Source organism: Barbus barbus (assembly GCF_936440315.1).
Source record: "Barbus barbus genome assembly, chromosome: 20".
Taxonomy (NCBI): Eukaryota; Metazoa; Chordata; class Actinopteri; order Cypriniformes; family Cyprinidae; genus Barbus; species Barbus barbus.
In genome coordinates, this window is record NC_136748.1 from 8,996,899 (window position 1) to 9,008,418 (window position 11,520).

Below are 11,520 nucleotides of genomic sequence, written 5' to 3' on the forward strand. Positions count from 1 at the left end.
TGAATCTACCTTTACGTTACACCAATAGAACTAAATCTGAGGATTATAGGTTAACACTTTTACAGGGCATTTTTCACATTTATTCTCTACTATTAAGTGGCTCTACACATAATCAGTGAGAAAAGTAAAGTGTGAGATGCGAGTTCAAGGAGGGGAGGGCAGTGGGAGGACAGTATGAATATGAGCAAGGCTTCAGGAGGAGGAGATTTAAATGATCAACTTGTTGAAAGGTAGTCAGGGCGCTCATATGGAAGTGTGCCACTCTATTTGGGAAATGCGCGAGCAGGAATCTTGCATTAGGAAACAGTGGCGCGTGAGGACGATTAAAACCCGCAAGCTATCATTACTCCATAAGGACCTATTTTAAACACTTTACCACGGGGATTCGCTTACATCTTCCGAGGGAGATCTAGATCGGATGCAATTGATTGACGTGTCACCACTGATATTTTATGAAACCAAAAAGATAACAACATTGCGAATATGTTTAGCGCATTTTCCGGATTGTTTCATTTTATTTGGTGTCTTTGAGAAAGCAACGCACACTTTACAGACGAGCAAGGCAAGAACCGTTTTGTGGTAGGCTATTTATGGTGAAATTTCCATATTGACATTACCATTTGGATGGACTACTGTTTGGATTTTTCTACACTTGCTTTGACATTCGAGATGGGTTATTTGACGTCACTGTTACAGATAGTTGCTGCGCTCCAGTTGAGCCTTTTACCTGCACAGGTGAGCATATGGGCCGTCCTTCTTACACTTAACCTGCATAAATTATAGCCTACACCGCATACACTGCAAGCGGGTGATGTTACAAAACGAGAACGCTGTTTTAATACACCGTTAGCTTTATCGTAATCTAGAGCTGGGGGGAGTTCACTAAAGACTCGTTCTTTTAATTCGTTGGATTCGATGTAGGCTACTTATGCATTAGCGTATCTTGCTATGTCTTTGTATTTGTATTTTGAAATGTAATTCAACTGTAAAATGTTGAAGAAAAACGTGTTTAGAGACCTGTTTTATTCTGTTGCTTAGTTTATGAACAGCGTCCAGTGTGAATGTCCCGTAATGACCCTTGTGTGAATGTTCTGTGAAAGTACTGCTGTTAGCTTTCATGTTCATATCAGAAATACTCAGTGATTAGGCATCCTTAATCAAGAGAATGAGGAGGATTTGAACGTGCCTACGTGCAGTTGACAGTCAGAACTGGCTTAATGAATGGAGTCAGTTTACTTTTGACACAGCTTCCAGTAAAGCCTCCAGGCGGCTGTTTTTATAACACCCTTTATAACTTGATCTCTTTTTGAAGAGCTGGAAGAGAAAGCGTTGAGTCATGAAACGGAACGTGACTAACTGCATCACCCCCTTTAACCCACAGGCATGCCGTGTTCTCCTTACTCACTAGTGATGAATGAATGCCAAAATCACAAGACAGTCAAATTATGTCTTTATATGCCTTCTACTGTTGTCAGAGATAATGAGAGACCAATTAGGCAGTATTAGTATGTTGAAGTCAGTCTCAGACATAACAAGCATGTGCTTTTAAGATATAAACAAAAATTATATACTGTCTATATCCATTCAGACACTACTGAATAACAAGATCATTGTCCCACAGCTCAAGGTAAAACATCACACCTCATGTTAAGTGAGATGGCAAAGTCAAGCTTTAAAGAGAAATGTTGGCAGGAGAGTCCACCTCAACCTTCTTATCTATTCCTCCATAACAAAAAGCAGCATGCTTTGAATAATATTTAATTGTGTTCACAAATGGGCTTTGATATGTCGCATTGTATGCACCTGTTAATCATAAGTGTAGCCAAACATTGTTATAGACCACTACAGTTCATTTGTGGAAGTGTCTCAACCTCAAGTTTGGCAAGCTTAAAAAGAGCAGAGATGAACATTAAAAAAGTCTAAATTGCATGTAGTCATTCAATATTAATCCTACTACAGACAGGTCAGAACAAGGTTTATCGGGCGTAGTAAAACCAAAAACCCAACACTTCTTCCGGACCCCATGGCTTACGCCTCCATTCACTTTTTACGAAATGCACATATTATCATATCACTGGCTGTATACCAGGTGTGGGTGCGTCAGAGTGTGTCTGTCTCCTCTTGTCTCCTGTGCTTGCGGCAAAACCAAGATTTATTTTATTTCAGGAGTTGCAGGAAATTGGCAAACAGTTTCAACAATTTCAAGGTACACATTTGCCCTGATATCCTAAAATAAGGTAAAAGTTCTTATTTTATTTAGTTCAGCTAAATAAATAAATAAATAAACTTTTTTTTTTTCGATCCGAAAAAAATAAGTACAAAGTACACGATGTAACTACAGAAGAGTCAAGTTTTAAATAGGAAAAATATTGAAACTCTCTGGTCGTTTTTGAGCGAGATGGTAACGGTCTAATCCAATTCAATGATTCAATTGATTCAAAAACGGTAAAACTCAACTCTTTAACCCTAGGGGAGTTGTAAAATGAACCTATTTTCAAAAAAAGTGGAGTGTTCCTTTAATCAAACACATCTGATTCACCTCACCAGATCATAAGTAGAGACTCAAAGCAAAGCTGTTTTTTTAATGGATGTCAATAGCCATCCAAAGTTGCGAATTTAACTTATGCCCAAAATTGGAATATCACATAAAACATTTTCAAATAATAATAATAATAATAATTAATTACATTTATATAGTGCTTTTCTGCTTTTCTAAGCACTCAAAGCGCTCTACATTGTGAGGGGTGGTGTCTCCTCGTCCACCACCAGTGTGCAGCATCCACCTGGATGATGCGACGGCAGCCATAGTGCGCCAGAACGCCCACCACACACCAGCTTACTGGTGGAGAGGAGACAGAGTGATGAAGCCAATCAGTGTAAGGGGATGATTAGGAGGCCATGATGGTCAGAGACCAATGGGGAAATTTGGCCAGGATGCCGAGGTCACACCTCTCTTTTTTAAATAAGCACCGTTTCCATCCAACGAGTGAAAGAGAACAAAATTGTCACTTCCTAATAAACTGACACTAAATATCTATAAGAAAAGTAGGAGAAGCCTGAGTATATAATACATCTCATATATAATAAATTACTTGTGCCTCAGAGTGAGCAGGCGAAACACAATATGTGGCTATTGCTTTCGGAGGTGGATGCTGCTGTTTGGGAACGCAGTCGCGTAAGAGAGTTTTGGGAAGCAATTATACAGGAATACTTTGACTACAGACTTTGCTCAGGCATTTAAGAATGACTATAACAACATTTCAGATGCTGTGCAAGGAGATCCGTCCGCTGGTTAGTCAGGATGTGCTATCCCATAGTGCAAAATCACGTGACTTTTTTGATGCACATGGAGAAATGTATTCGCTAAATGCATTTCAATCTCTCATTATTCGCATTAATCTTCTTTCACACAAGTCAAAACCCAACTCAACTCAAGCTACTCAATATTTTTTACAAAATAATAAAAACATTTTTTTTTTAATTTGGCATCACTCATTTCTGATGCGATACTTCAAAATGCTCATAAAAACAGGGGGGTGGAGACATAACTACTGAAGTAGAGACTTCGTTTTGCAGAATAAACTGCTTTTGTGAGAGAAAAGCATATAATTTAATGACTCCGCAGCCTTTCGGCTCATCTTCAACATGTTTCCCATCAAACATTCATTTTGGATTGATCTATTCTCAAAGTTTACACAGAATTTATTTCGATTTTTTTAATTGAAGGACGATATCGCAACATGTATATGGCACTTATTTTTCATTTCTTTGGTATCCGCAAACAGTAATTAACTATCACACAACTCTGACAGAAACTTACTGACATCAAGGCTGTGATGTGTGTTAAGTTAAGTAAAACACAACGTTTATTCAGCTAACACTTTATTACATCCATTGCCGCCATCACATCCGCTCACACTCTAACCTCACACTCCTTCACAGCCCTGCCCCTCTCACTGCGAGCGCTCACCTTTGAATCACCGCATGCGCTAACCTTATTTTTAACCTGGAAGAACCTTCTTATAAGGGAACAGAGTAGGGAGGAAATAACATGTTAACAATGTGAATGGTTATCAAGGCACACATAAATGTTACACTTTCTCTAATGATAGAGACGCATACTTTGGTGTGTCCCAATAATAAGACCATCTCTGCTCCAAGATCTGAAAGGGGTGTGTCAAACAAAGGAGACATGAAAACTGGAACATGATTGGGAACTACTAACATAGATAGTTAATGGTGCTGGATAGGTACTGCTTTTGAATAAATAACTTTGCGCCAGTTAAAAAACTATGTTCTACTGTATATAGTATGCATGTGTGTACTATAAATTTAATCTCGACGTACTACATTCACCATGTTGTCATCATCATTTACTGCTATTTTTCTCCCAGGGTCCATGGTAAAGAATCCATTAGATTCCACTTGAGAATCTGTAGGAAGTAATAGGTCACCTGGGTACTTTTTGACCGCTGTTTCTGACATATTACTCTTTCTAGATACAACTTTTGCCTATTATATGGCTTTGAAGTATGCCATTTTGGATGCAGCCAATATTATCATATGTGTGGCATTAAGTATTATAAGTATAATTAAGCATTATATCATTAATTTTTATATATATTATTACACCCACATCTTGAAGATAATTTTTCTGAACTTCAAGATATTTGCTCAATAACACATACGGTCCTCTCGAGCGCTGAGGTTTGTTACAAGGATGCTGTCTCGGTTGGATAAGACCAACCATTTAGTGCCAGCTGAAGCTATTTTGGTGCTGATACTGAATCTCTATTAAACCCGTTGCTGTCCAGACTGGCCACCTAGTGCTAACTGGTGCAATGCAATGCATTCAGATCACCTTATGTCCCTGGGTGGGATGAAATGCAGTTCCCAATGGACTAGGACAGAGTCTGGGCTGAATAATGTGAGCTTCCTCCCATGCGTTTCTTTTTTTCTTCTCAAGGGAGAGATGTCTCCTTTGTGCTGTCTATCTCACCCATCCCTTCTGTCTCATCTGCTCTGCCACTGTTAACCATTTCTGGAGAAAAGCAAACAGAATGAGAAAGTAAATATTGCCCATGTGGTTGTGAAGACCATTTATAAATGTCTTCTCCTGCCCTCTCGTGTTCCAGAAATATGTTGAGTCAGGCACTGGGAGAAATTCTTCCATGTGTCATCGTAGTATATGCTGTCCTCAGCATAAGCTTACGTGTCACCCGTGATGATGTGTCTGTAATGGCAGCTGAGGTTTAAAGGGCTACATCACCTTTTTTTTTATTTTTATATTTGACGTAAAATTACAACTTTTTATTTTGGTTTATGTGGGTGGTCTTGCTTAGTGGTAAAATAGAAATATCTGGTAACTGTATGTATGTATGTATGTATGTGTATGCATGTGGTATGGTTTAGTGGTAAAATCTAGGCTGGTAACACAACGGATTTGATATATGAGCTACTGTACCATCAGCATGACTTTCAAAGTGCTTACTCATGTTGTATAGTGGAACTGTAAAAAGCTCTGAATAGGAAAGTGTTAAATAAAGAATAACTGATTGCTAGGTGTAATATGTGACGGGCATTATAAATCATGCATTCTAAGTTGTACATGAGACAACAATAAAAATTGACATTACTATTCTTATTTTTCTCATTTATTTCCACTGATTAGAATACATATCCTTACACTACCATATACCATTTAAACATTTGGGGGTCAATGTTTTGTGTGTGTGTGTGTTTAGTATGAAATAATTTCAACAATAATACATTTCTTGAGCACCAAATTAGAATGATACTGAAGACTTCAGGAACGAATGAATGCTGAAAATTCAGCTTTGCCATCACAGCAATAAATTACATTTTAAACGATATTAAAATAGAAGACAGTTATTTAAAATTGTACGGTAATAATATTTTACTAAATTACTGTTTTTACTGTATTGTTGATCAAATAATTGTTGCTTTGGTGAGCAGGGGAGACTTTATAAAAACATTACAAACTCTTACAACAATTATTTGACATTTGGTTTATTAGAAATACAACACTACAAATAGAGACGAAGTTACTAATTTAATCTTAAATTAGAGACTCCAGTCCACGCCTATAGCACAAAGTGCTGTTGTTTTATTTGTCTGCTTTAAAGGGTTCATGAACTGCTTTTTTATTATTTTGTACTGTCCTCTGAGGTCCACTTATAATGTTATCAAGATTTTTACATCAAAAAACAGCAATTTAGAAGTAATAAGTTATTTTCTGTCCTGTTTTGTCCCCCCTCATCTAAAGCTCTGTTTGAATAGGGGTGGATTGTAAACTCAGTTGTGTATGTTCGACAGCCTATGTCCTTCACAGATGGATGCTGCTGTGATTTAGGTTAAAAAACATACATACTCAGTACATCAAATAATCTGTAATAACAGACAAAGCAGTAGTTATCACGTGATAAAAAGAGTTACTCACACTTGTGTGGTGAGACATTACTGTCGGAGTCTTTCTGAAAATACCACGTCGAATTGTGCCTTGTTTGTAAACAAATCCATGCTTTAAAAAAAAGTGAACAAAGGACCAAGTTCTTACCGACACGTTCTGGGTTCATCCACTCTGGGATCAGAAGGAAGGCAATGTAAAGACTGCCCCCCCCCCCACAACTTGGCACTGCACTGCGTCACAGAGCCATCTTTATCATTTGTTTTCTGCTTAGACCTGCGTTTGCCTCTCTTTTCATTTACACTACAGGCGCAAATCGGTGGGCGGGGTTAAACAGGCAGTGATGTAGAAGCAGGCGCTGATCTTCCTCTGTGGAGGCGGTGTTTATCCACACTATTACATCATAGAGTGGTACATTCCAAAAGCTGTGATTTGGCAGATTGGCTTCAATATAAGCTGTTTTTTGCAAAAGATTTGAGTTCTGAAATTTACCGTTTTTATAGTACAATGACCTCTTATATGTTGAAAGATCAAGAAAATGTTGATTTCTCAGTTCATGACCCATTTTCCAGCTAACAGGAAAGATTCGAGCAACTTTCACTAACATTTTTAAGAGTTATATAAATGTTAGGACAAGTATTCTTAAAATAATGTTTATGGAACATGTTTATATCTTTATTAATATTTAATATACGTTCTCACAACGTTAAGAGAAAACGGTCTTAGAACAACTTTCTTGGAACATTCCCATGATGATATTTTTACTTAATGTTAGAAAACGTTGGAAAACATTCTGAGATCAACATTCAAAACGTCCTTATGATGTTATTTGTACTTGATGAATGTACTTATAATGCTGAGAGAAAATGTTCTAACATTCAAATAACATATTTTGGGTGAAAATATAGCGTTGCAACATCATAACCACAACAAGAAAACAGGACATTTCAACATTTTAGAAACATTTCAAAACAATGTTCCCATAAGGTTTTTATAACCTAAATTTGTTTCCTGACTTTGTCTAAAATGTCTCTATTATCATAAACCTAATTTGATCAAAAGTGGTGCTGAAAAGTTTGAGAGCCACTGAACAAAGTTAAGAAGTATTTCAGACTCTTAAAAGTCTGAAACCTCTTATTGTCCCTAAGTGTTTAGTGAGTAAGCTGTGATATTTCTCTCTAGTCCTAATAGCCTTGTAGTTAGTTTGAGTGATGGGCTGAACATCTAGGTCATGCTGTTAAATACATCCACAGTCTCCTCATGATAGATTCCTTGATTGCTTTACCGAATGTGTAGCTTCATTCGTTCATTGCTAATTTTGCATCCATTCTATTTTCTTCATTTCCTGTCTTTTTTACCTTCCTGTCTCCGGTGTCATCTGCAGTGTGCACTTCCATAGTCTTTCTCCAAGTGTTAATACATTTTCTTTTCGGGGGGTCATGCAACATGCCATCTTTCATTTCCTTCCTCATTTTATCGTGTACATTGTCTCTCTCCCTTCATGTAACTTTATATTTTTTGTTCTACATGTTTGTGTTAGATTTTAGTCCCTCTGGACAGGACAGTGGGGCTGGAATATTTTTGAAGCTTTTGTGTTAATTCACAGATTCCAGCTTCCTGGTAGAGTGAACTTCCTATGTCTGTTTTTAAAAGTGAGGATCATGCCAGCTTTGTTGGATATTTCGGTCATCTGATCTTATGTCAGAAGATGTTGTTGGCAATGCTCCCTCTAAGCACACTTGTGATGTTGCCGAGATCCAAAAAAAAAAAAAACATTCCACGTAGAGTGCATAAATGGGCTAGAGATTCTTGAACCAGACCTATATCAATAAGCAGTGTGGATGGAAAGTATGAGCAATCTGTGTGAAATACGCAGATTAATTTGTGAAATAAATGCAGTGCCACCAGAGCAGAGAATTAAATTAAAATTGTAGTATCCCAAGTTTCCAAACCCAAGGTCATGCATTTTTTTTTTTTTTTTTGTGATCTCTGCATAATATCATCAATAGAAAGCTTTAAGAAAATCAACTTTTTGCATAATATTACATAATATTAAAATGCAATATTAACTAAATATTTGCCTATAAATATTTTTTTTAACTAGAATGTGCACACACACACTCATTTAAAAGTGACAAATTTCAATTTCTTTTTTTGAAAAAATTTATGCTTTTATTTAAGGTTAATAATTTTACAGATTTATAATGATACAGGCTTTATAATGTTACAGAAGATTTCAATTACTTTCACGTAAATGTAACTATTTATTGCATGTAAGTAATAAATGCAATAAATCAGCTATTTTGAATAAATGTTGTTCTTTTGAAAATTCCTGAAAACAAATGTGGTTTTCACAAAAATATTAAACAGTGTTTTGAATAGTATTAATTACAAAAAAAAGTTTTATTTATTGTTTGTTTGTACCATATTATAATAATTTCTGAAGGATCATGGGATACTGAAGACTGGAATAATGATGCTGAAAATTCTGCTTTGCCATCACAGGAATATATTACATTTTAAAATATATTAAAATAGAACAGTTATTTAAATAATAAATACGATTTTGATTTTATATTACATACTTTTAAGTGAAACACTGTATGGGTCTGAGGTACATGAGGTCTGTCTAAAAGAAAAGAAAAGGTCGAGATCAAACATTTTGAAAGGCAAGATCACTGAAAATCCTCCAGAATTGTCTCAGACAATAAAAGAATCATGATGAAAAGAAAAGAGGATGTGATTCAGACAGCACAGAGAAGTATGCCGTAAAGATATATGGCAGAGAAAAAAGCTGAAGAAACAAGTCAGGAAAAACCCACCAAATAAGGGAAGAGAGATGAGAAAGAGTGACAGGAGCAACAGCACGTGTGTCTGTTATGGACGACATTCAGTGCAGGTGCTTCCTCTCCGTCAAAATAATACTTGAGGCTGACCATCTGTGTCTGCTCATTCTTCCCCTGCCTCCATAACGTGGAGTGGCAGCTATTCAAGCTCCATTGAGGGACTTGGTGGCAAAGTAAACACCTGAGCCGCCACTGTTAACTGATCCTGCTCAGGCTTCCAGCACTTCAGATTATGTGATGAGTACGAAGTGTTCCATCTTAAAGTGTGGAAGAAAACCCTAACCACACCTGTATATGATCTGCCAGCCACAGAGTAATGTTTCTAGTGACAGCACATTCAGTGCATATTGCACTTCTGTGCTGTAATTTATATGTGCAAGTATTGTTGTCCTTTCCAAATGGTTCAAAAGGACACTCCACTACAACAAACCAGTCCACTCATCTCCACAGGCATCACCTTTTTGGGTCAGAAAAACTAACAGAAAACATGAGTCAACATGCACATAGCATTTAAAGGGATAGTTCACCCAGAAGTTTAAATTGTCATCATTTACTCAACCTCATGTTAATCCAAACGTGTATGATTTTTTATTTTCTTCTGCTGAACACAGAATTGTATACAAACATGTAAATTGCACATAATGCAGTTTTTAAATGAACTTATAAATATCTAGGCTATTTGTTCAAACATATTCAATTACACAGTTACATGAGGCATGAGATGTTCAGCCATGTTTATTCGTGTTAAAACTAGTAGTAGAGAGGAAGGAATGATCGCGTTCATTCACGCTCCGCTCTGTACAAGTCTCCGGCTCGTCACTGCTCAGACACGGGAACCGGAGCTGATCGCGGCCGTTCGAGTCAATGCTTGTGTTGAGTTTATACCAGCATATTTCTGAATCGTCCCAGAAGCGGCTCTCCTAGGTGTTTATACAGCGATCTGTCATGCCACATTAGAGACTGTAAAATCGGCATTTATTATTTGAATTTCCTGAAAAAAAAAAACAATCAAAAATACATCACCCTGGACTGCATTTCCCATCATCCATTGCACTGATGACACACAGCTGTAACCAATAAAACGCTCACCTGAAAGCTATTACACACACTATATAACACTCACTCAGATCCTGCTCAAGTTGTCGAGTATTGTCTGCGTTTATCGCTCTCCAAGTGATAGCACTTTACTGTCTGAGTGGGTGTTATATAGTGTGTGTAATAGCTTTCATGTGAGTGTGTTATTGGTTACAGCTGTGTGTAATCAGTGCAATGGATGATGGGGAATGCAGTCCAGGGTGATGTGTAACGGTCTGTGTGGTGTGAAAGTCAATATAATGGAAGGGTGACCTCTGGTGGCAATCGGATGGAAGGTCACGGACCGGATTCGTAACAGTGACCATATGCTGGTATTTTAATTTATTAATCGAGTTTGTTATTTTAAAATACATAATACTAAATGACCTTAAATAATAGAATTGAATATTAAAAATAAATAGTTTATTTATCATTTAATAATTTGTAGTTTAAAATAGTAAATAACGTAAAATAATTTATTTTAAGAATAGTAAAAGCCCTCAAAACAAATAAAATAATAATTAATAATGTCTATCATATTAATATTAATGCATTATAGAAACATTATCCTTTTGTGTTTCCTAGTAATGTAGTAATAAAGTAATGCAATGCAAGTTAATGTTTAAATATCTTAAATAAATTGGTAAAATAGCTCCAATTTTTTTATGTTGCTGGATATGGAAATTATAAGCTTGCAAATCGATTGATTTATTTTGTTCATTTCCAAATAGTTCCCATTCATTTTTTTCTCCATTTAATTATATATACTTTACATAGTTAACGTTTTAGAGCTCAGTTGTTACACAATATTTTAGGCATTTCATATATTTCTTTTTAACACACTGACCAATGAGTTTTGTATCAGTGCAAGTATCACAAGATTTAATACATTAATTAATACAGTGCATTAATTTAACTCATGTAGAAAATATTTTATATGGAAATATCAGGCTTGTTAGCTTGAATTTTCTATAGGAGAGTTTTATGAATGGAGCAACTTCTACTATATGGATAAAGTACGAAACCCTCCACCTCACCATATATAACTTCATCTGCACATGCATTAATTAACACACACATATGCTTCCAGACGTCTCAGTCAGCGTGAGTTGTTGTGGTGACAGGACCTTGGCTCTTTCCTGTACAGGCCTGGTTATGGCCCAGGGGACGAGG

At 36.5% G+C, this 11,520-nt stretch overlaps 1 protein-coding gene across 1 annotated transcript in view; it reads left to right on the forward strand.

The window, feature by feature from the left end:
• Window positions 1–201: 201 nt before the first annotated feature.
• Window positions 202–11,520, forward strand: part of LOC306886713 (snake venom vascular endothelial growth factor toxin ICPP-like) — a 25,115-nt gene continuing 13,796 nt past the window's right edge. Inside the window, exon 1 of the mRNA XM_079444042.1 lies at window positions 202–735. Within this exon, the coding sequence (XP_079300168.1) occupies window positions 625–735 (111 nt within the window). The 5' untranslated portion in view covers window positions 202–624. The remainder of the gene's footprint in view (window positions 736–11,520) is intronic.